This window comes from Staurois parvus, unplaced genomic scaffold (genome assembly GCF_062004578.1).
Source record: "Staurois parvus isolate SC_StPar_1 unplaced genomic scaffold, SC_StPar_1.0 ptg000500l, whole genome shotgun sequence".
Lineage (NCBI taxonomy): Eukaryota > Metazoa > Chordata > Amphibia > Anura > Ranidae > Staurois > Staurois parvus.
Genome location: NW_028318296.1, coordinates 97661 through 124235, shown reverse-complemented (window position 1 = coordinate 124235; position 26575 = coordinate 97661). Strand labels below are relative to the sequence as shown.

The 26575-nt window shown below is 44.3% G+C and overlaps 1 protein-coding gene across 1 annotated transcript in view; it reads right to left on the bottom strand.

Moving 5' to 3' along the window:
- LOC149452041 (uncharacterized) overlaps positions 1 to 26351 on the bottom strand; it is an 860283-nt gene extending 833932 nt beyond the window's left edge. The window contains exons 1-3 of the mRNA XM_089689852.1: positions 26234 to 26351; positions 24551 to 24664; positions 10590 to 10799 (exon numbers count right to left, since the gene is read on the bottom strand). Coding sequence (XP_089545978.1) covers positions 10590 to 10799; positions 24551 to 24664; positions 26234 to 26285 — 376 coding nt within the window. The 5' untranslated portion in view covers positions 26286 to 26351. The remainder of the gene's footprint in view (positions 1 to 10589; positions 10800 to 24550; positions 24665 to 26233) is intronic.
- Between the last annotated feature and the right edge of the window lie 224 nt (positions 26352 to 26575).

Below are 26575 nucleotides of genomic sequence, written 5' to 3'. Positions count from 1 at the left end.
ATGGTCTACTTTTGGAAAGCAGACAACCCAAGGAATTTAAAAATTTTCCAAACCCAAGGAATTTTCCAAAAACTTGTGGCAACAGAAGAAATCTGCAAAATACTCACCATGCTTCTTATCAAATTCCTTGGGGTGTCTGCTTTCCAAAAAGGGGTCATTTGGGGGGGGGTTGGTGCTATCCTGACATTTGAGGGCCTCCGAAACTGTGATAGGTAGTCAGGAAGTGTAATGAGGAAATAAAGCCCTTTAAAAGCCTGAAGGTGCTTATTGGATTTAGAGGTGCTGTACTTGGCTAGACTGCCAAAACATCTCTCACATGTGGTACCCCCATACTCGGGAGAAGTAGCAGAATGTATTTTGGGAAGTAATTCCACATACACCCATGGTATGTGCGAGCAATAAATCATTTAAATGACAATTTTGTGTAAAAAAAAAAAAAATATATGGTGGGTGCTACAGTTGTTTATGTCACATAATACTCGCAGCGATTTTTCAAACGCAAATTTAAGAAAAAGTAAAAAAAAATTTTTACTTTTAATGCACCAAAACACAATATATTGGCCAATTATATTTGGTAAAATATAAAAGATGGTATGCCAAGTAAATAGATACCAAACATGACATGATTTAAAATTGCGCATGCCCCGTGCAATGGCGACAAACTGCATACGCTTTTAATATCCAATGTAGGCAATGTTTTAAAAGCCTTTACAAGCTACCATTTTAGATTTAAAGAGGAGGTCTAGCATTAGAATTACTGCTCTTGATCTGATGTTAAAGGCGATACCTCACATGCATGGTGCAACCGCTGTTTACATACTGGCACAGGGTCAACGCTCGTGGTCTATCAGACTCTAGATCTCTCCTCTGCCCTTACATTATTATCTAATCAAACCAAGATCGGTGTGATCAGATGCTTTTCCGATTTACAAATGGCGCTGTTTTTATCCTGCGAAACTGAAGTGATGAAATGCTCATAGCTTCCGATTTCTTAGACTATAGAGATGATTGTCACCATTCTGGTCTCCAATCAGCTCTATGGTCAGCTGGCAGAAACACTGGCTGCATTCTCAGGTTTCCCTGATGGCATGGGACTGCCCGAGAAGGAGATGGAAGGCAGCAGGGGAGGGAGGGGGGCGTGTACTCTCCCACTGCTTGTAAAAGCAACCCTGCAGCTAATTAGCCATTAGGATTGCTATTACATGAAAGCCGATCGCCGGCTGAAAAAAAGTGATACCAGGATGATGCCTGCAACTGTAGGCATCATCCTGGTATAACCATTCAAAGTCCAGGGATGTACCAGTACATTGCTGATCCTTGCTGGGTATATACAGTATGCTATGTTTTTTTTTTTTTTTGTATGCAGCCTGTGGACTGAATGAAAAAAACAGAAGAAATCTCTGCCAGAAAAAGTGTGTGGTATGCCCACCATTAGAATATACCGCCCTGCATACACCCACTTCTAATGGTGGGCACACATTAGGTCACACTTTGCCACAAGTGCCAGTTCCAAGATTGTACAAATGTCTAAATAGTGGCACGCTTGAATAAAAATTGTCAACGTATAAGTGGTACCCCATATGGAAAAAGGATGACACCAAGTCCCAAACTATCTTGTCACTGCTCCCCATGTAGTCTGGGCATCCAGGGGGCTCCACATGACTATCTTTTCCCTCATAAATCTAAAATGTATATGTATAGCCTGTTGCCCTCTTACAGGTCTTATACATCTTGACTCCATATCTGGCATGTTGCTGGGAAGAAATTGTTTGAATGCAAGGTGGCCAGAAAAATTAATGAGGGACTCATCAATGCAGATGTTTTGCTGGGAAGTATAGACATCTGCAAATTTATGGTTAGGGTGATTTGCGAGGGGCTGAATTTTGTGGAGCCGGTCAAATTCAGGGTCACCCCGAGGATGACAGAGTGTATTGCCATTGAAATGCATAAAACACATGATACTCATTTCTATGCCTGGCCATGGCAGCAGAGAACACGGGCATATGATGAATCGGGCGCTGTACAATACAACCACAATTCATTTTTTTTAGTCATGCCCACGTTGAGGGTTAGGCCCACAAAAAAAAAAAAAGTAAATTTGGAAACCGTAATGGGTTTCCATGCGAATGGTCTGGCAAGGTTTGAATTTGGGTGGGCGGCAATAATTTGTTCTGCATATAAATTGCTTTGATCCACAATCAATGCATACAGATATTCCGTGAAAAACTGCTCCAAAAATCAAGGGGAGTAGTTAAATTTGCTGTTTCCACCTGAATTCCAAAATGGGGGGGAAGTACGGGTGCTGCAGAATTTGTGGGCTGCCAGTTGGGATTTGCAAGCACATCCGGAAGGATACTAGGTGCTCTATGGGCCTGTGTGCGAATTGTTGATGGTCGCAGGACAATACTTGTGCTCGCCACCGCACCAGCTTGTGCTGCACTTATGGGACTCCCCACGTCACCAAGTCATACTGCAGTGCTGGTATTATTATTATACAGGATTTATATAGCGCCAACAGTTTGCTCAGCGCTTTACAATATAATGGGAGACATTACAGCAACAATACAGTTCAATACAAGAGGGTTAGGAGGGCTTGATCCTGGGAGCTTACACTCTAAGAGGTATGTGAAAGACCAGGATGTACTAGGCCACTAGTGCTCGCCAGTTCACCAAAAGGTAGCGTGGCACTAGTACTGGCACTCTGTTGCATATGAGAGTCATAAAAATTTACCGTCAAGTGCTAACAGAGATCAGGCCTGATTCTGCCAACACTGCGGTTTTGTGCGCAATATATCAAGTGACAGAGACCTACTGACACTGTACTTGTTGGGGGAGAAAACCAGGTGCTGGCAGGTGCCGGGGCTGATCCCACTAATGCTGTGTTTTTGGGGACACTATACTAATGTGAATGCTGGTATAGTGCTGATCTGATCAAAGATATTGATTCATTCAGACACTATACTAGCAATGAAGGTTTATTGTGTATGAGGGTCTTCCTGGCAATCAAGGGGTTAAATGTGATGACTGGTGTAATGACGGGCAATCTGACATTATCTGGGAGGGGCATGAAAACCACGGGAGTGCGAATCACGTATATATTATATATATGTGATTTTGCACACCCGTGCCACCCTGTAGTAGTATTTCTGCTATAGGGCGGTCAGGAAGCGGTTACAGAAGCAGTTTGTGTTACAGTGCTGCGTTACTTTAACTGACAATTGCGCAGTCATGCAACACTGCACCAGAATGAAATTTACGTTCTTTTTTCCTCACAAATTGGGCTTTCGGTGGTATTTGATCACCTGTGCATTTTTTTATTTTTTGCCCTATAAAAGAAAAAAAACGACAATTTTGAAAAAAAAAATATTTTGGACTATTTGGTATAAAGCAGGTCCAGCAAAAAAAATGTAAAAATCAAATTTCGTCATAAATTTAGTCCAAATTGTATTCTGCGACATGTCTTTGCTAAAAAAAATCTGAACATGTGTAAAATAATTGGTTTACGTGAAAGTTATAGCGTGCACAAATGGTGGTATAGATACTGTATTTTTAATTTTTTTTTTATACTAATAGCGGTGATCAGCAACTTATGGCGGTCATCAGCGACTTATGGCAGGACTGCGGTGGACATTCTGACATTGGGGGGTACTGACTTGGGGTCACTTAGTGACACCAATACAGTGATCAGTACAAAAAAAAAAAACCATTGACACTGTACTAATGGCACTGGGGAGGAAAGGGTTAACATTTGGAGGCAATCAAAGGGTTAACTGTGTGAAGGGAGTGTTTTACTAGGGGGCGGGGGGTGTGTACTTCACTGTTACACACTGATCTAGAAGGCTGTGCATAGCAATCCGAAACAGAGTGCTGAAAACTGACAGGGAGGAGAACTCCATTAGAAACAATGCAGCCTTCCTCCCCGTTCCTCCCCGTTGTTGGGCTCTGGCGGCTAATCACCGACCAAGACCCGGTGATTGACACCCATGGCCGCGATCGGTGAGCAAGTAGGGTGGTCGCATGCACCCCCTACCCCAAAATGTAAGATCACATTTATATACGTGGTCCTGCACACAGAGGCCGCCTTGTAGTAGTATATGTACTGCGGGCGCCCCTTAGTGGTTAAAAATGCACTTACATTAACAAAGGAAACTGCAATTTCTATTAACAGCAGGGCCACGGCTCCCACTTCACTTCCAATTACAGCTGTCAATCAAGTTACCCAGCAGAACGAGGCCTGGGTGTGCTGCCTGCTCGCAGTATATATGGTGGTAGTTGGAGCTGGGAGAATTTGGAACACGTGTGGATAATGTTACAATCACTGGTGCAAATGCTTGTCTGAGCTAGGCGCAGGTAGTTCTTAAGGAAACTACTACCAGAATGGTGTCATTACCAGTATTTTGAATTCATGTGAATGTCCCCAACAAACTTATATGTCCTAACAGATGTATCATTTGTGCAGATTGTGCAGCTGTAAACATATATATTAAAAGAAAACACTTACACGGCTCATATATTATGATATCCTCGTCCAACCCATCTATTTCAGAGAGGAGCTCTTTTCTCTTGTCTTTATTGACGGTGTCAGGTAGTTTTTTCAGACAGTTGGTATGGAAAGCTGGGAATTGCAGAAGGTTTCAAGAAAATTCACACTTTTGCCAGAACCTTTGCACATCTATGTACACATCACATCTACAGTCTACAGTTCAAAATCTTTATAACTAAAGCCCAACTCCAAGAAAAATGACATTTAAATAGTATGTAGCACCCTCCTAGATAGGTGCTAGGATAAGAAGAGTGCAGTTGGTTCCCCTGCTTGATAGGACAACTGTTAGGAGAATTTACTTAGGCTTTCTGCTTAACAGAGAGCTGCAATTGTTTAGTAATGCCTGCTCAGCGTGTTCAAGTGCTGCTAGTTCTGCCTCTGGCTTCCTCTGTATCCAAGCAATCTAACAAAGTTCAGGATGTATAGGTATAACTCATGCAGAACACAGCACGGACATTCTGACACTGGGGGGGAACTGACTTGGGGTCACTGACATCCCCAGTGACACCAATACAGTGATCAGTGCAAAAAAAAAGCAGTGACACTGTACTAATGGCACTGGGAAGGAAGGAGTTAACATAAAAAGGCAATCAAAGGGTTAACTGTGTGAGGGGAGTGTTTTACTAGGGAGTGGGAGGGTGTACTTGACTGTCACACACTGTTCCGGAAAGCTGGACTCTGCAATCCAGAACAGTGTGCTGAAAACTGACAGGGAGGAGAGCAGTGTTTGTCAGCAATCGCCGGGCTCCGGCGGGTAATCACCAGCCGGGACCTGGTGATTGACACCCGCGGCCATGATCGTGCCGTGGGTAGGACGGTCGTGCGCCCCCTACCAAGTAAACCAAGTAAACAGGATGACATTTATAAACGTGATCCTGCGCACAGGGGCCACGTTGCTGCAGTATATGTACTATGGGTGGTCCCCTAGAGGGTAAATACTGTTATTTATTGTGTATGTTGATATACATTGGGTCATAGTTGCTGACCTTGACCAGAGTTATTATCAAGTCAAATGCTATTCTGTTATTCTTGACTCAGTTACCCTGCAATTCAATATAAACGTCACATTGGTTTATACTACCCTGTGTGTGAGTCCATTTTGCAGGTGTGAATTATCTGGGTTAGCAGAGTACATTGGTGTCAGCAGAGGGTGGACTCCAACAGGGGGTTCAGATTGCCAGGGATCCCAAACCTATTACTCAATCAATGCTCATGGGGGTAGTGCTACATTCGAAATCAGGAACAGTCCCTCGAAATCAGGGACAGTTGGGAGCTATGCCTGAGGTTGTGTCCGTACCCATAGCATAACATAGGCTGCCTGCACACAGCTCTAGCCACACAAACAATTTATTCACACTGGACAGGCTACAGCGCCCATGTGAATGAACCCCAAGGTCTCAATTATACACAGAGCTTTTGTTTTTACTTCAATACAGTTTTATCTTTTAGATTTAGCAGGAATTTCATAAGTAATGCTGTGTTTGTGTCCACTAACAATGATTTTAGTATATTTTTGAGGAGATGTCCTGTGATTTCTAACAGCAGCCCTGGGAGGTGAAAAAGTATTTTAATTTGAATTTTATAAATATATAGTGGAGTCGATAGAAGTCATCACACATACTGTGGTACGCTTCATGTTGTGCACTTGTAGCCCACAGGACTTCATTCACCATGAAAAGGCCAATTGTGTTTGTGTCCCAGACAAAATCACTTATGAGACAGAAACCATTTAACTCAGACAAGAATTTTTCAAAACTGAATTTTGTCAAACTCTTATTCACGGTTGGGACTGGATTCCCTTCTTCCAGGATGATAACGTATCCACCTGGAAAGGAACACAATAACATACAGCACTAAGTAATGTTTAAAACAATATACACTGCTCAAAAAATTAAAGAAACACTTTTTAATTAAAGCATAGCATCAAGTCAGTGACACTCCTGGGATATTGATCTGGTCAGTTAAGTAGCAGAGGGGGTTGTAAGTCAGTTTCAGCTGCTTTGGTGTTAATGAAATTAACAACAGGTGCACTAGATGAGCAACAATGAGACGACCCCCAAAACAGGAATGGTTTTACAGGTGAAAGCCACTGACATTTTTACCCTACTCATCTTTTCTGACTGTTTTTTCACTAGTTTTCTATTTGGCTATGGTCAGTGTCACTACTGGTAGCATGAGGTGATACCTGGACCCTACAGAGGTTGCACAGGAAGTCCTTCTCCAGGATGGCACATCAATACATGCCATTGCCAGAAGGTTTGCTGTGTCTCCCAGCAGAGTCTCAAGAGCTTGGAGGAAATTCCAGGAGTCAGGCACTCTAGGAGAGCTGGACAGGGTTGTAGAAAGTCCTTAACCTATCAGCAGGACCGGTATCTGCTTCTTTGTGCAAGGAGGAACAGGATGAGCACTGCCAGTACCCTAAAAAATTATCTCCAGCAGGCCACTGGTGTGAATGTCTCCTGCATGTACAATATTGTGCTTAATCTGGCCATATATTATACAATTTTCTTGTTCAATTTCCTTTAGATTTATCTTCAGCTATGTAGTGCAAGGGCCTGTCTAATTGCATACAAACTGAAAGTGTTTAGGTTTGACCTCATATTATATGGTTTTGGAAAATTGTAGAAAAAAATTGAATAATGTATGGCCAGCCTTAGGCATCCATGGGCTGTCAATTGATGTCAGTACCTCTATTGTCTAGAAGAGGTTGCCAACATGGTAAAGGGAGAAGGGTTACATATCAACTGCATGTTCATTACGTGGGCAGATTATTGGTTGCTTTCTCCATGTACAACTGGATTTTAGGGGTCCCGTGAATCCCTAATTGTAGGATATTGTAAATATATATATGTGTATGTGTGTATTCTCACGTTATTGACCAGGCCAGAATATGACTGGGCTAGATGTATTTTACACAACAAAAGGATAGCCAAGGACTGTTTGCTATGTTAAGTTTATGCAACATCACCTTGGCACTTGGGGGCCAACATGTTACATTTCAAAGGAGGTAATTTGCAAACTTGCAAGGGTGATAAAATGCAGATTGCTCAGTCAGACCTGAGAGGACTTGGCCAGCATCTACTATCTAATAACATGAAAAGGGGTATTAAGTATGGTAAACAGCATTCTTCAAAGGGTAACTTGTTTATCTAATTAATAGTAAAAGAATGTAGTTTAGGAAATATCTGGACAACTTTGATTAGACTGCAGCTGTCCAAGCCCAAAAGGCATGCTGGACAGTGTAGTATCTCCATGTTTGATATGAAGTATCTTAAATGGGACTCTGAGGGCTGTTGTTTGTTCGTTGTACAAGTATTCATTTGGATTTCTGTCACCTGTTGCAAATATCTGAATAAATGCATCTCTCTGGAAAAGAACTGTTGGACTAGTTGCTGAGGGAAAATACATTTATAAATAAATCCTCCACATTAATATAAGACAACACTAACCATTTCACTGTGCATGCAGGTGTGAGCAGTAAGAAAGTAACAAACAAAACTCAAGAACATGAACAAAGTAGGACTCTAATTTCTTAATTTTTAAAAAATTTGTAGTCTATCATTTTTGAAGGATAAAAATCCTAGATTGTGTGGCCATACTCACCTTCCATCAGGAGCTGTCTCCAGCACTACTTTTCCTTTGCCCACTACATGCCACCAGTCTTCCACATCGTTCAGTGCACTTCCTCTGAGCCCATTCGGTTATGAGAAGGAGGAGGGCGAAGGAAGTGATTTGCCCCAAGGACAATACAACATATATTGGGGTGGTGGCCTTGTGTGGAGAGACTCCCTTATTCAGACCTCAATCAGAGCTGGACCCAGAGATCCTGACAGCTTCTGGACGTAATAAAACTATCGGTTCCCTGTGTTTTTCCTGTGATCTTAGTACCTGGCAGATGCATTAAGGGCCCTTTCACTCTGATCACTTTTTGATGCACTTTTTGGGGTTTAAAAAGCAAAAGAAAAATGTATCCCTTTAAACCCTGTAGATCTCTTAAACAAGAAGCGCACTGCCCTTTGAATAGGCCTGCATGCTGCATCTTTGCATTATAAGTCAATGTGAAGGCATCAAAAGTGATTCAAAAACTGTTTATTTTAAAAGGGTCCTAACTTCCTTTTCTGACTCAGATGTTTTGGAGAGAGATGCAAAGTAAGCAGTGATGTTATATATCATTTGTTACAATAAAAGGAAAGCTGCATGATAATGACTAATTGTGGTAATGGCAGGGTTGGTAATAAGGGGTACAGCTGGCCCAGCTGTATTGGGCCCAGGACCATCAGTTCAACAGGGTGGTCCGGGCACTTGATGAGCAGGAGGGCTGGCTGTACTGCCTTACTGCTAAAACCAATCCCACTGTGGCTCCCCCTGCAGCACAATCAGCTTCTCCTCTTCTCCCCCCCCCATCAGCTTTCAGATGGTCCAGGGAGCCACAGGGGGTCAGTTCTTGGAGCCAGAGGGGCAGCTACATACCCTAAGCAACCGTTCTTCATATCCTACCCGATTTCAGAGGTGAGTGAACTGGGGCAGGGATGGCTGAGACAGATTTTACCTAGTGCCACCATCCCTCCCCCTCCTGAATCATTGAGCCTTGTGAGCCTGTACACCTTGCATGCCAGTTCACTGCCCTCTGCCCGGACCTGTTATTCTACCAGCTACCCCCTTCCTGTACTCTGCCACTGTATGCCTGCTACCCTACCAAGAACCCTTCCTGTAACCTGCCACTGTATGCCTGCTACCCTACCAACTACCCTTCCTGTAACCTGCCACTGTGTGTCTGCTACCCTACCAACTACCCTTCCTGTAACCTGCCACTGTGTGCCTGCTACCCTACCAACTACCCTTCCTGTAACCTGCCACTGTGTGCCAGCTATCCAACCAACTACCCTTCCCTGTAACCTGCCACTGTGTGCCTGCTACCCTACCAACTACCCTTCCCTGTAACCTGCCACTGTGTACCTGCTGTCCTGCCAACTACCCCCTCTTTGTACCCTGCAACTGTGTGCCAGTTATCCTACCACCTACCCCTTACCTGTACTCTTCGCTCTTCAGTAAGTATTTGAACTTTAACCCCTTCATCTTACACTAGTGCACTTAAAACTGAACAAGTCGTTGTGAGATGCTTGCAAAGCAGCACCAATCACTTGAATGGGTCGTGTTTGACCGGGGGTATAATACTTGCCACAGCCAAGAAGCAAAGCAATCATGACATGTGTACATACCCAGTGAATGCCTCTGCAGCTAAAGGTGTAGTGGTTGGGGAGCAGTAAAAGTGCAGCTCAATTGTGAGGTTTTTCCACCCCACAACCTCACTTGTGAACAAGCCCTAAGTGCTCATTCACACAGGTACTCTGGCTGTGTGAATGAGTGGTTTGTCTATGCAGCTGAAGATGCCTGTTACTCTATGGGCATGCACACAGCCACAGGTCCTACGTTTAATAGGTATATAGGGGTGGGTGAGCGTCACCAAATGCACACTGTTCAAGGCTGTATACCTGCACCCACACGCCTGTCAGATTAGGAGCTGTGGCTGTGTTCATACATGTGCTGCGTCCCCATTGTGTAACATAGGCTGCCTGCACACAGCCCCTGCCCCATAAACAAACTACTGACCCATACTGTACAGGCCACAGCACCTATGTGAATTATCCCCAAGACCTCATTTACACTGAGCTTTATTTATTACCTCAATACAATGTTATCCTTTAGATTCAGCAGGATTTTTGTATTAGTTATATTGTATTTGTGTCCGCTAATAATGATTTTAGTGTATTTTTAGTGAAAATATTTGTGTTGATATTTTTGGGGGGATCCAGTCAGACAGGCTGTACAAGGTCCAGCTGCAGCCCTGGGGGGTGAGATTGTATTTTATTTTGCATTTTATAAACAAATAGGCGAGTCAATAGAAGTCATCTTGTTTAACACACACTTCATGTAGTGAACTTTTAGCCCACAAGAATCTGTGTCTGCCATGAAAGGGCCATGAAAGGGCCATGAAAGGGCCAATTGTGTTTGTTTGTTTTTTCGCCTCCCAGAGAAAATCACTTACCATGTTTTTTGAAACTGCGCAGATACTCCAATTTTTTACGCCTGTACATTTGTAACCTTTCCTTCCAGGTTGGGTCTGGATCCTCTTCTTTCAGTTGGGGAATTTCATTGTCTGGAAAGGAATACATAAACACCCAGCAGCAAGTGATGTTTAACAATTCCTTCCAGGTTGGGTCTGGATCCTCTTCTTTCAGTTGGGGAATTTCATTGTCTGGAAGGGAACACAATAACACACAGCAGAAAGTGATGTTTAAAAACAATATTTAGTCACAAAGATGAACATATTATCATCCTAATATTCTTCTAATACTGAAGAAGGCCAATAAAATCTGCTCTGACTCAGCTTCCAATGTATGCTCACAGGGAGGAGGAGATCACTGGTCAATGGCAGCTATTTAAAATATTTTGTATATCCTCCTGCACTGCTATGTCTACTATGAATCAGGAACAGCTGCTAACATCCAATCCTCCCCTTAAGTGGACAAATAGATAAATTGGTATGATAATGATGTAGCGCTATGAATAAACTAATACCTTTTAGACACAATATATGATAGTAATACACAATTATAAACAGATGTATTCAGGTGGTAGGTGATTAGTGCAATGTATCAAAACAAAATATTCAAGTGATAATTCAAAATATTAATAAGTGGCACACAGTGATTCCCTTACAGGGATATAAGTCACCATATATAGGTGATAAAATCGCAAATGTCCTCAGCAACCAGTGATTTCACATGTGAGATAGCATCCACAATTCTTCAAAAACATGCTCCTGTGTTGTTGCAGGTGGTGAGAAATAATCCTAAACTGCAGGTGTGCCCGCTCACCTTCCCCCTGCGACCCGAAGGGGCCACAACGCCTTATGGATCACGCAGGATCCTGCATGCTCCTCTCCAGGGTACAAGAAGCTCCACAAATCTCAATAGCCTTTAGTCCACCTTCAGTAACTTGGTATACACCCTTGAAAACTCGTGATGTTTTGGGATCATACAACAAAAACAAAAAAAAAGATCCTCCATAGTGCAAAACTGTATAACAGGTTTAAAGTGGAAGAAAAACGCCAAAGTACAAACTCACATTTAGCAGGGAAGACAATTCACAGTTTGTGTCACCTCTCTAGGGTGTACTGAGAGCACTCTGGTGTACCAAGATGGCGCTTCCAATGTATTCTCACAGGGAGGAGAAGATCACTGGTCAATGGCAGCTATTTACTTACAGGAGCATTCACACTTGCAAATGAGCCCTGTCTGCAATCAGCTGCAAGAACCCCAGCGGGGAATAGCAGGGATGTGCAATTCCTATCGCCTGACCCCCGGGACATGTAGTTCTGGGCGCCATGCAGGTAGGGTTTTTTTGTCTTTAGCCGTGATGCGGGCAAGCAGCAGGGCTCACCTGTTAGGTGGAAGCGCTGCCACCCGATTGCTTCCACACAGCCCACAGTGTCACCCTCCCCCCCCCCCCGTCAGCTATATGTCCCAGGCTTTGCTTGCCCATCTGTGGGCCCGGGACTGGCTCAATGTGTGCCGGCAGGATGTGGTATAGGGGAGGAAGGAGAGCAGACATATCTGCTGACATAGGGAGCTTTTTTTAAATAAAGTTAAGTAAAAGAATTGTTGCCATTTCACGAGTGCACGCAGATTTAAGGTTTGACATAGACAGGCTCCAGTGATGGCTACGAGGATATAGGAGGATTTAGAGCACAGCGGCATACCTACTACAGATATGAACTGAGTCACACTTTGTTGGAGGAACCCAGGTTGCCCCTTCTTTAGCTGCTCTCCTCTTTCATGGTGGAACTACACCTTGTGGATCTATACTCTATTATACTTTTTGGGATTTCTGTCATTAGCCGGATTCCATGTCCTGACACACCTACTGTCATCAGCACTACCACAGAAGGGTCTTATCGGGGAGTGTGCCCATCTGCACGGGACAGGGGGACTTTAGGGATTTTGTAAGGGGTGGAGGGTTAGCCCTTGTTGACCTGGCTTCCGGGAGGAAGGGGGTCTGTAGAGTTGCCTGGGGAGGGGAGGGGAGGGTGGGACATTGTTGGGGGGGGGGAGGGGACGGATGGGGTATGTGCATTGTTTTGCATATATATGATCTGTTTTATTGTTACGTCCATAATACATTTATGCTGCTTATTAGCCTTTGAGGTGCTATATCCTTTTGTGGGGTTTTTTGTTTAGAGTCTGAGGTGGCATACCAGGAAAGGCTGGATAGCTCTCCAAGAAGAAACAAACCCTTCTGAGCACTTGTACATAGTTCTAGGAAGTTACCCTCAGCTCAACAGTTCCTTGGGCGTCCCATGTATCCCTCATGCAAAAAAAAAAAAACAAGTTCAAAGTCTGTTTACTGTCTCTGGAGTGCAAGGCTAGAAGGAAATGCGTGTTGCCTGGCTGTGCAGGACTATAGGGGGACCCAAATCTTCAGCAACTACTAAGGGGGTAGTGCTACACTACCAACTACCACCTCCTTGTAACCCTCTACTGTGTGCCTGCTATCCTGCCAACTGCACCCCTCTGTACCCTGCCATTGTGTGCCTGTTATCTTACCAACTACTGTTCCCTAAACCTGCCACTTTGTGCCTGCTATCCTCCCAATTACCCATTCCCTTTATCCTTCCACTGTGTGCCTGATATCCTTCCAACTACCCTTTCCTGTAGCCTTCCATTGTGTGCCTGGTGTTCTCCCAACTACCCCTTACCATTCCCCTTTGCTCCTCAGAGAGTATTTGACAGGCAGAGAGGAGGCATTGTATTGCACTAGTGCGCTGCAACCATATGCAATGCATGCAGTTGTGGGGCACTTGCAAAGCAGCGCCATTCACTTGAATGGGTCACATTGAACAAGGAGTATAATTACTGCCAAGGCCACGAAGCAAAGCATCACAGTCGTGTCATGTGACCATCCCCAGTAGATGCCTCTGCAGCTAAAGGGAGTAGTGGTTGGGTGTGGGTAAATGTGCAGCTCAACTGTGAGGTTTTACCACCCCCAAACCTCATGTGAATAAGCTCTAAGAACTCCTAAGGTGCTCTGTCTGTGTAAATGAGTGGCTTGTTTATGCGGCTGCAGCTGCCTGCCTCTATGGGGACACCTGCTATTCACCAACAGCCACAGGTGTTAGTTAGACAGGTGTGCAGGTGTGGGTGAGGGGCCCCGAATGTACACTGCCTGTGTTTAGGGCCACACACCTGTACCCACACACCTGTCAGATTAGGACCTGAGGCATACCTCTCAACCTTTTGAGATGGGAATGAGGAACACCTATTAGCTGAAGTATGTAGGTATAGGACACCCCCCCCCCCCCCGCACACCCCCTTAACCCCTTCATGCCTAAGGGTAAAACAAATCTAAATGCCTAAGCAGAATTTTGCAACGTTGACATGTGATAGTAAAACCGTCCATATCATCACAACTACTTTATACATCCAGGTGGATTATACCACGTTTTTTTCAGGACAAATTGGGCTTTCATTTGGTGGTAAATGGTAATGGATATCTACTGATTTTTTTTTTTGTATTATCAAAAAGGTCCAAACTGGCCCAAAATAGTAAAAAAAAACTTTTTAATTTAGCTGTGTGTTTCTTGTTACTATCATAACCTACCACCGAAGAACAACCCAAAATAAATTCTCCAGCTCTTGACAATCACAGCGATACCATATATGTGTATGTTGTTTGTACCCGTAGTACAGCCCAGAAACAATAGTGCACTTTTTTTTTTTTTACCTAAAACACACTGATAATAATTGTTTTTTAATCCTGACCTTTGACCCTAATCTTGACCCAAACACTTACCCTGGCACTGAACTACATCAAACCTTGATCTAGGTATTTTGTCTGATTTTTTAATATTTATTTATTGTAACAGAACCAACCCAGTCTGCGCTTGGGTATTTCCGCTAGACTACCGCTTCCCCGTCCGAACACCGACCACAGACACTACATCAGACCATACAAGACTAGATGACACCCGTTTGTCTGCACATGGAACACTTTATTTGAAACTCGAACTGGCCGACTTCACATTAGCAGACAGTCCCATCAGGAGGGAGGGCTGCTAGAGACACCCCCCCCCACCAAGCCAATACACAAATACATACATCCCATAATAGTTTGTTCCCAAGCAAGACACACAATAGAACAATGGGATGCAACCACATGGCATTGCACAATCAACAACCCCCCACCCCAATATTAGGACAGATCACCCTGTACCCCTAACAGGCACAGGGTGACTTACACATAATAGGGATATGGGGAGCTAAGACAGGGGTCTCCCGACCTCTCTAAAGTGAGCTGGGTTATATGGGCCTACCACCCAAAGTGACTCCTGTCACAAATCTCCCCTTTCGGCAGGAGACTAACGCAGGAGGAAACCCCAGACGGGTGGACTCCAAAGTTAGTCTGTACTTCCAGTCCCCCAATGCCAGCACCCACACAGTACCCCAAACAAATTGTCCCAAACATAGCATTACTCACCCAGCCAACCTCTGCCTCTCTTGTAGAACATACCCGCCGCTGGGGAGAAGTACGGATTGGTCCTTCTCCCTGAAGTCCTCTCAGTCGCTGGAGAGAAGACAGGGTGGCTGGGCCGACTCCATCATGCTGTTTGGGATCTGGGCCGACTGCCCAGCATCCCTGGGGTATCCAGGTGGCGACTGTAGTCTCATCCACTTTGACTTGGACATCCCCCAGTGTTTGCAAGTAAGGCTAACATCCTCCTGTCCCAATGACAGACCCTTTTATGGGGTTGTGTCAGTGAAGACCGAAGTCCCATCCACAGACATCAGCTCAAGCCGCAGTTGTGAGGTGCCAATTGCATCCTCTTCCTGTAGCTCCTGCAGTGCTGACTGTTGTGGGCAGAGGTCAACAACGCCATGCCCTGATGCCGGCTCTTCTGCTGGAGGCGTGCCGGCTGGTTCCTCCTCAGCAGAAATGTCAATCAAATCTCCAGTCTCTGGAACTGGTGTCTGGGAATCGGGGTTCCCCATCCCCTGTCCGTGGAACCCAGAAGATGTTATCAGTACTTGCAGAATTGAGTGTGTAAAATATCGTATTGTCTCGATATTTTTGTTAACTTGTATTGATGAGAAATGTTCAGTTAGAAAGTCCTTCCACTTCGTGCATAAACTCAAAAAGATGATTTAATAACAATGTTGCATAAAATTAGAAATAAAATATTGGAATACAGAATGTTTAAATAATGTCCAAAAAATATAGTTAAGTTCTTGATAAGATTGTATATATGTATTTGTGTGTGTGTGAGAGGTGTAACGCATCAAGGCTCCTAGCAAAGTGTGTCCTTAAAAAGTCTTTGTTCTGCTCTTAAAAGAGCAATCCAGCCCCCACCATCTCCTAAAAATGGGCTGATCTCTTGTGTTCCTTGTAGTCCCACCAACATAATTGGAAACAGATGTGTATATATAACAAACCTCTAGTCTACTTCTCCTAAAGTCTGAGTGTAACCTAAGAAGGCCTAGACATTCCATCAATCAGAGTAAATTAGATGTATTACACACACACCACATGTGTGGCTTGAATGTAAAGAAAACCCAAGATATATGTTCATATGTATATTCACAGACTATGAAGTCTAATTACTTACTTTTCCCAATCTAGAACAAATATAAATATAATAACTCAATTATTCTATTAAGATCCAACTCATTCATACTTATGTTAGTACTGTTAATAAGAAGATATTAGATATTAGGTTAAGGAAAGCTTCTAACAGAGTGATAATGATTCGTGGGGGAAATTCATCATCAGACACTGAAAACGATTTTGTGACTAAGATCAGTGATGTGCGAACTTGGCGCTCTATTTCAAATTTCAGTGTTTTTGGTTTGATTACATCATTGAATTAAATGTATTATTATTTTATTATTTGTTATGATTATTTATTATATTATAATTTATGATTTCGTGTTTCGTGTTTCAAATTTTATCCTACCCGGGATGTTTACTAGACTCTTGTTCGGACAGATTTCAGTGAGTTATTCCTAAGATTTTGCTACTCGGCGCTGCACTAAATCAACTGATAATTGCGCGGTCATGCAATGCTGTACCCAAACGAAATTTACGTCCTTTTTTCACACAAATAGAGCTTTCTTTCAGTGGTATTTGATCTTCTGTGCGCTTTTTATTTTTCGCGCTATAAAACAAAAAAAAAAAGACCAAAAATTCTGAAGAAAAACTATATTTTTTACTTTCGGCTATAAAAAAAATATATAGTAAACTCAACGTTAGTTATAAATTTAGGCCAAAATGTATTCTGCTCCATGTTTTTGGTAAAAAAATCCAAATAAGTGTATATTGATTGCTTTGTGTGAAAGTTCTAGCATCTACAAACTATGGTATAGATCATGGCCGGACCTAGGGGGGTGCTGGGGTGGGCTTTGCCTCCCCAGATTTCAGTGGTGCCCCCTCAGGACCAGTGACACATCATTGTGTGTGGGGTGCACTGTGCCCTCTCACACACAGAGAAATCCATAGCTTGTCAGCAGTGCAGCAGCATCTTTGTCACAGCCGGAGTTTCAGGCTGGGAGGGGGAGGGGGGGTGCACTGCCGATCCTGTTACTCAATGTCTCACTCTCACCAGTTCTGTCAGCGAGATAGAGAGACACAGGATCAGCAGTGCTCAGTACAGTGTGCTGGATGCATGGAATGGAGCAGGCTGAATCTGCCCCGCCCCCATCCTATCCCTACTGTGTCTGCCCCGCCCCCCATCCTAACCCTGCTGTGTCTGCCCCGCCCCCATCCTATCCCTACTGTGTCTGCCCCATCCCCATCCTATCCTTACTGTGTCTGCCCCGCCCCCCATCCTATCCCTGCTGTGTTTGCCCCGCCTATACTCAACCCCCCCCCCCCACACACGCACTGACAGGGCTTGCTGTGTATGTACAGGCTCCAAGTTGGATTACATAAAGAGTGCAGGAAGTACTTTAGATCCTGGCTGCCTGAGGGAGTAGTTGGTAAGTGCAGACATACTGCCCCTCCCCCCTTGACATTTGCTGCCATTTTCAGATGTCCCTCCCTCTGCTCTTCTGATTAAAACAGACTGTTGCTCCTCTGAAAATCAATCCACTCACAGATTACTCTTCAGAGGCATTTGACATCTGTTTGAACCCCCTAAATGCTGCACCACCCCACCACATGAATTGCATGCAGTTGCGGGGAGGTTGTAGTGCAGAGCACCATGGCTGAAGAATCCGTCCGCTCCCAGCTGAAGAATCCGTCCCCTCCCAGCTGCAGAATCCGTCCGCTCCCAGCTGCAGAATCCGTCCGCTCCCAGCTGCAGCATCCGTCCACTCCCAGCTGCAGAATCCGTCCGCTCCCAGCTGCAACATCCGTCCCCTCCCAGCTGCAGCATCCGCCCGCTCCCAGCTGCAGCATCCGTCCGCTCCCAGCTGCAGCATCCGTCCCCTCCCCGGCTGCAGCATCCGTCCCCTCCCAGCTGCAGCATCTGCCCGCTCCCAGCTGCAACATCCATCCCCTCCCAGCTGCAGCATCCGTCCCCTCCCAGCTGCAGCATCTGCCCACTCCCAGCTGCAGCATCCGTCCGCTCCCAGCTGCTTGTCAGCCAACAAAACACTGAATTAGACATTACAGAGACAAGGTATTTTGGCTTTTCATGTGGTGGGACTGAGCTGGAATAGCCGCCCAACGCAGTCCCACTGCATCTGGTGTGAATATACCCTAAAGGGGGAGCAGTAAAACCATGGCTCAACCACATGCTTTTACCGACCCAACCACACATGTGAAAGAGTCCAGAATGGGGAAAAAAGCAAAACTGTGGAGTCCTATGAAAGGAGTGACCACTGCATAGATACCACTGGAAATGATCTCTGTACATGCCTCTGTGCTCATTCTCTCTCCCCCCCACCTTTCTCTTCCCCCCTCTTTCATTTTTCCCCATTGTCCATTCCTCCCCTTGCTCTGCCACCCTCTTTCCCTCCTCCCTCTAACCCCCTCTCTCTCCTTCCCCCTCTCTGCCCCCTCTTTTTTCCCCTCCATGTCACCCCCTGCCTCATCTCACTCTTACCTCCCCTCCCTCTTTCCCTTCACCCATTTCTCCATATTGCCATCTTGACTCCTACTCTTGCCCTCTATATACCATATTTTTCGCTCCATAAGACTCACATTCCCCCCCCCCCCAAAAAAAAAATGGAGGAAATTGTGTGTGTGTCTTATGGAGCAAATATGGAGCAGCCGGCCTGGTATTCCCCCCGCTTGGCTCTATTGTGCAGAATAACCCGTTCCTGGGTCCTGCCTGTTCCTCGGTCCAGCGGTGTCCTGCTTTCACCAGTCGTCGTCTCTCCCTGGTGCCGGCATCTTCAGTGTGGGCACCCGGCTGTGACAGCTTGCGGCTTCACAGCCGAGTGCCCACTGCGCATGTTCAAATGGTCCGGCAGTCTTCTGGGACCTGTCACGTGTCCCACAAGACTACGGGCAGGGAGAGGGGGGGAGGACAACTCCATGTAAGTGGGTATCAAATTTGGCACCTGCCTCCCCCCGCTCCCCAAAGGTCTGCAGGCTCTGGTCATCCCCTGTACCGCATCCGCAGGCTCTGTTCATCCCCTGTACTGCGTCTGCAGGCTCTGGTCATCCCCTGTACTGCGTCCGCAGGCTCTGGTCATCCCCTGTACTGCGTCCGCAGGCTCTGGTCATCTCCTGTACTGTGTCTGCAGGCTCTGGTCATCTCCTGTACTGTGTCTGCAGGCTCTGGTCATCTCCTGTACTGTGTCTGCAGTCCTGCAGAATATTTTTGTTCTTGTTCTCCTCTAAAGTCTAGGTGCGTCTTATGGAGTGAAAAATATGGTATATATTGTACATGACATAGGCCTGACCAAGGTGTTCATTATCTCAACAGTTGCTGGCTTTAATGAAGTTATTTAAGATAGACTCAGTGAAACAAAATTATACATTTTTGTGTGCAGAAAAGCAATGTAAAGAAAGGTTCGGAAAGTAGACACCCTAAGCTATCTGCTGAGAGGCATATTGAGTCCATGGAAGATTTATTTTTTGTCCACAAGTTTCTGGAAAATGACAAACTTTTTTTTTTTTACACAAAGCTGTCATTTAAAGGATTTATTTCTCGCACAAGCCATGGGTATATGTGGAATTACACCCCAATATACATTCTGCTACTTCTACCGAGTATAGGGATACCACATGTGTGAGACGTTTTGGGAGCCTAGCCACATACAGGAGCCTGAAATCCAATGACCACTTTGAAACCTGGAAGGTGCGTAACGTCCTCACTTCACTTTATCCCTACCTATCACAGTTTCAGAGGCCCTGAAATGTCAGAATAGCACCCCCCCCCCCCCCACCAAATGGTCTACTTTTGGAAAGCAGACAACCCAAGGAATTTAAAAAGGCATGGTCAGTATTTTGCAGATCTCATTTTTTCTCACAAGGTTTTGAAATATAAAAAGAAGAAAAGAAAAAATGTTTGGTTTTTTTCTTCATTTTCCAAAAACCTGTGGCAACAGTAGCAATCTGCAAAATACTCACCATGCTTCTTATCAAATTCCTTGGGGTGTCTGCTTTCCAAAAAGGGGTCATTTGGGGGGGTTGGTGCTATCCTGGCATTTCAGAGCCTCTAAAACTGGAGGTAGTCTGGAAGTGTAATGAGGAAATAAAGCCCTTTAAAAGCCTGAAGGTGCTTATTGGATTTAGAGGTGCTGTACTTGGCTAGACTGCCAAAACATCTCTCACATGTGGTACCCCCATACTCTGGAGAAGTAGCAGAATGTATTTTGGGGAGTAATTCCACATACACATATGGCATGTGAGCAATAAATCATTTAGGTGACAATTTTGTGTAAAAAAAAAAATATATGGTGGGTGCTACAATTGTTTGTCACGTAATACTTGCAGCAATTTTTAAAACACAAATTTAAAAAAAAGTAAAAAAAAATTTTTACTTTTAATGCACAAAAACACAATATATTGGCCAATTATTTGGTTAAGATATAAAAGAGGTATGCCGAGTAAATAGATACCAAACATGACATGATGCAAAACTGAGCATGCCCCGTGCAATGGCGACAAACTGCATGTTTTTAATATCCATAGGCAACGTTTTAAAAGCCTTTACAAGCTACCATTTTAGAATTACAGAGGAGGTCTAGTGTTAGAATTACTGCTCTTGATCTGATGTAAAAGGCGATACCTCACATGTATGGTGCAACCGCTGTTTACATACTGGCACAGGGTCAACGCTCGTGGTCTATCAGACTCTAGATCTCTCCTCTGCCCTTGCATTATTATCTAATCAAACCAAGATCGGTGTGTTCAGATGCTTTTCCGATTTACAAATGGCGCTGTTTTTATCCTGCGAAACTGAAGTGATGAAATGCTCATAGCTTATGATTTCTTAGAGTATAGAGATGATTGTCACCATTCTGGTCTCCAATCAGCTCTATGGTCAGCTGGCAGAAACACTGGCTGCATTCTCAGGTTTCCCTGATGGCATGGGACTGCCCGAGAAGGAGATGGAAGGCAGCAGGGGAGGGAGGGGGGCGTATACTCTCCCACTGCTTGTAAAAGCAACCCTGCAGCTAATTAGCCATTAGGATTGCTATTACATGAAAGCCGATCGCCGGCTGAAAAAAAGTGATACCAGGATGATGCCTGCAACTGTAGGCATCATCCTGGTATAACCATTCAAAGTCCAGGGATGTACCAGTACATTGCTGATCCTTGCTGGGTATATACAGTATGCTATGTTTTTTTTTTTGTTTTTTTTTTGTATGCAGCCTGTGGACTGAATGAAAAAAACAGAAGAAATCTCTGCCAGAAAAAGTGTGTGGTATGCCCACCATTAGAATATACCTCCCTGCATCCACCCACTTCTAATGGTGGGCACACATTAGGTCACACGGTGCCACATGCACCAGTTCCAAGATTGTACAAATGTCTAAATAGTGGCACGCTTGAATAAAAATTGTCCACGTATAAGTAGTACCCCATATGGAAAAAGGATGACACCAAGTCCCAAACTATCTTGTCACTGCTCCCCATGTAGTCTGGGCATCCAGGGGGCTCCACATGACTATCTTTTCCCTCATAAATCCAAAATGTATATGTATAGCCTGTTGCCCTCTCACAGGTCTTATACATCTTGACCCCATATCTGGCACGCTTGCTGGGGAGAAATTGTTTGAATGCAAGGTGGCCAGAAAAATTAATGAGGGCCTTATCAATGCAGATATTTTGCTGGGGAGTATAGACATCTGCAAATTTATGGTTAAGGTGATTTGCGAGGGGCTGAATTTTGAGGAGCCGGTCAAATTCAGGGTCACCCCGAGGATGACTGAGTGCATTGTCATTGAAATGCATAAAACACATGATACTCATTTCTATGCCTGGCCATGGCAGCAGAGAACACGGGCATATGATGAATCGGGCGCTGTACAATACAACCACAATTCATTTTTTTTAGTCATGCCCATGTTGAGGGTTAGGCCCAAAAAAAAAAAAAAAAAAGTAAATTTGGAAACTGTAATGGGTTTCCATGCGAATGGTCTGGCAAGGTTTGAATTTGGGTGGGCGGCAATAAATTGTTGTGCATATAAATTGCTTTGATCCGCAATCAATGCATACAGATCTCCCATGAAAAACCACTCCAAAAATCAAGGGGAGTAGTTAAATTTGCTGTTTCCACCTGAATTCCAAAATGGGGGGGAAGTACGGGTGCTGCAGAATTTGTGGGCTGCCAATTGGGATTTGCAAGCACATTCGGAAGGATACTAGGGGCTCTATGGGCCTGTGTGCGAATTCTTGGTGACTGCAGGACACTACTTGTGCTCGCCACCGCACCAGCTTGTACTGCACTTATGGGACTCGCCACGTCACCAAGTCATACTGCAGTGCTGGTATTATTATTATTATAATACAGGATGTATATAGTGCCAACAGTTTGCTCAGCGCTTTACAATATAATGGGAGACATTACATCAACAATACAGTTCAATACAAGAGGGTTAGGAGGGCCTGATCCTGGGAGCTTACACTCTTGAGAGGTATGTGAAAGACCAGGATGTACTAGGCCACTAGTGCTCGCCAGTTCACCAAAAGGTAGCATGACACTAGTATTGGCACTCTGCTGCATATGAGAGTCATAAAAATTTACCAGCAAGTGCTAACAGAGATCAGGCCTGATTCTGCCAACACTGCGGTTTTGTGTGCAATGTATCAAGTGACAGAGACCTACTGACACTGCACTTGTTGGGGGAGAAAACCAGGTGCTGGCAGGTGTCGGGGCTGATCTCGCTAATGCTGTGTTTTTGGGGACACTATACTAATGTGAATGCTGGTATAGTGCTGATCTGATCAAAGATATTGATCCGTTCAGACACTATACTAGCAATGGAGGCTTATTGTGTATGAGCGTCTTCCTGGCAATCAAGGGGTTAAATGTGATGACTGGTGTACTGACGGGCAATCTGACATCATCTGGGAGGGGCATGAAAACCACGGGAGCGCGAATCATGTATATATTATATATATATGTGATTTTGCACACCCGTGCCACCCTGTAGTAGTATTTCTGCTGTAGGGTGGTCAGGAAGCGGTTACAGAAGCAGTTTGTGTTACGGCGCTGCGTTACTTTAACTGACAATTGCGTAGTCATGCAACACTGCACCAGAATGAAATTTACGTTCTTTTTTCTCACAAATTGGGCTTTCGGTGGTATTTGATCACCTGTGCGTTTTTTTTATTTTTTGCCTTATAAAAGAAAAAAAAAACAAAACGATAATTTTGAAAAAAAAAATATTTTGGACTATTTGCTATAAAGCAGGTCCAGCAAAAAAAAATGTAAAAATCAAATTTCATCAAAAATTTAGTCCAAATTGTATTCTGCGACATGTCTTTGCTAAAAAAAATCCCAACACGTGTAAAATAATTGGTTTACGTGAAAGTTATAGTGTGCACAAATGGCGGTATAGATACTGGATTTTTAAAAATTTTTTTATACGAATAGCGGTGATCAGCGACTTATGGCGGCAATCAGCAACTTATGGCGGTCATCAGCAACTTATGGCAGGACTGCGGTGGACATTCTGACATTGGGGGGTACTGACTTGGGGTCCCCAGTAACACCAATACAGTGATCAGTGCAAAAAAAAACCCCACTGAGACTGTACTAATGGCACTGGGGAGGAAAGGGTTAACATTTGGAGGCAATCAAAGGGTTACCTGTGTGAAGGGAGTGTTTTACTAGGGGGCGGGGGGGTGTGTACTTCACTGTTACACACTGATCTGGAAGGCTATGCATAGCAATCCGAAACAGTGTGCTGAAAACTGACAGGGAGGAGAACTCCATTGGAAACAATGCAGCCTTCCTCCCCGTCAGCGTTTGCCGGCAATTGTCGGGCTCTGGCGGCTAATCACCGACCGGGACCCGGTGATTGACACCCATGGCCGCGATCGGTGCACGAGTAGGGTGGTCGCATGCAACCCCTACCCCAAAATGTAAGATCACGTTTATATACGTGATCCTGCACACAGGGGCCGCCTTGTAGCAGTATATGTACTGCGGGCGCCCCTTAGTGGTTAAAAATGCACTTACATTAACAAAGGAAACAATGCAATTTCTATTAACAGCAGGGCCACGGCTCCCACTTCACTTCCAATTACAGCTGTCAACCAAGTTACCCAGCAGAACGATGCCTGGATGTGCTGCCTGCTCGCAGTATATATGGTGGTAGTTGGAGCTGGGAGAATTTGGAGCACGTGTGGATAATGTTACAATCACTGGTGCAAATGCTTGTCTGAGCTAGGCGCAGGTAGTTCTTAAGGAAACTACTACCAGAATGGTGTCATTACAAGTATTTTGAATTCATGTGAATGTCCCCCACAAACTTATATGTCCTAACAGATGTATCATTTGTGCAGATTGTGCAGCTGTAAACATATATATTAAAAGAAAACACTTACACGGCTCATATATCATGATATCCTCTTCCATTCCATCTATTTCAGAGAGGAGCTCTTTTCTCTTGTCTTTATTGACGGTGTCAGGTAGTTTTTCCAGAGAGTTGGTATGGAAAGCTGGGAATTACAGAAGGTTTCAAGAAAATTCACACTTTTGCTAGAACCTTTGCACATCTATGTACACATCACATCTACAGTCTATAGTTCAAAATCTTTATAACTAAAGCCCAACTCCAAGAAAAATGACATTTAAATAGTATGTAGCACCCTCCTAGATAGGAGCTAGGATAAGAAGAGTACAGTTGGTTCCCCTGCTTGATAGGACAACTGTTAGGAGAATTTACTTAGGCTTTCTGCTTAAGAGAGAGCTGCAATTGTTTAGTAATGCCTGCTCAGCGTGTTAAAGTGCCGCTAGTTCTGCCTCTGGCTTCCTCTGTATCCAAGCAATCTAGGAAGGTTCTGGATGTATAGGTAGAACTCATGCAGAACACAGCACGGACATTCTGACACTGGGGGGGAACTGACTTGGGGTCACTGACATCCCCAGTGACACCAATACAGTGATCAGTGCAAAAAAAAAGCAGTGACACTGTACTAATGGCACTGGGAAAGAAGGGGTTAACATAAAAAGGCAATCAAAGGGTTAACTGTGTGAGGGGAGTGTTTTAGTAGGGAGTGGGAGGGTGTACTTCACTGTCACACACTGTTCCGGAAAGCTGAACTCTGCAATCCAGAACAGTGTGCTGAAAACTGACAGGGAGGAGAGCTCCACTGATAATAATGAAGCTGTGTTTCCTGTCAGTGTTTGCCGGCAATCGCTGGGCTCCGGCGGGTAATCACCGGCCGGGACCTGGTGATTGACACCCGCGGCCATGATCGGTGCCGTGGGTAGGACGGTCGCGCGCCCCCTACCAAGTAAACAGGATGACATTTATAAACGTGATCCTGCACACATGGGCCACGTTGCTGCAGTATATGTACTGTGGGTGGTCCCCTAGAGGGTAAATACTGTTATTTATTGTGTATGTTGATATACATTGGGTCATAGTTGCTGACCTTCACCAGAGTTATTATCAAGTCAAATGCTATTCTGTTATTCTTGACTCAGTTACCCTGCAATTCAATATAAACGTCACATTGGTTTATACTACTCTGTGTGTGAGTCCATTTTGCAGGTGCAAATTATCTGGGTTAGCGGAGTACATTGGTGTCAGCAGAGGGTGGACTCCAACAGGGGGTTCAGATTGCCAGGGATCCCAAACTTATTACTCAATCAATGCTCATGGGGGTAATGCTACATTCGAAATCAGGGACAGTCCCTCGAAATCAGGGACAGTTGGGAGCTATGCCTGAGGTTGTGTCCGTACCCATAGCATAACATTGGCTGCCTGCACACAGCTCTAGCCACACAAACAATTGATTCACACTGGACAGGCTACAGCGCCCATGTGAATGAACCCCAAGATCTCAATTATACACAGAGCTTTTGTTTTTACTTCAATACAGTTTTATCTTTTAGATTTAGCAGGAATTTCATAAGTAATGTTGTGTTTGTTTCCACTAATAATGATTTTAGTATATTTTTGAGGAGATGCCCCGTGATTTCTAACACCTGGGAGGTGAAAAAGTATTTTAATTTGAATTTTATAAATATATAGAGGAGTCCATAGAAGTCATCACACATACTGTGGTACGCTTCATGTTGTGCACTTTCAGCCCACAGGACTTCATTCACCATGGAAAGGCCGATTGTGTTTGTATCCCAGACAAAATCACTTATGAGACAGAAACCATTTAGCTCAGACAAGAATTTTTCAAAACTGAATTTTGTCAAACTCTTATTCACGGTTGGGGCTGGATTCCCTTCCAGGATGATAACGTATCCACCGGGAAAGGAACACAATAACATACAACACTAAGTAATGTTTAAAACAATACACACTGCTCAAAAAATTAAAGGAACACTTTTTATTCAGAGTATAGCATCAAGTCAGTGACACTCCTGGGATATTGATCTGGTCAGTTAAG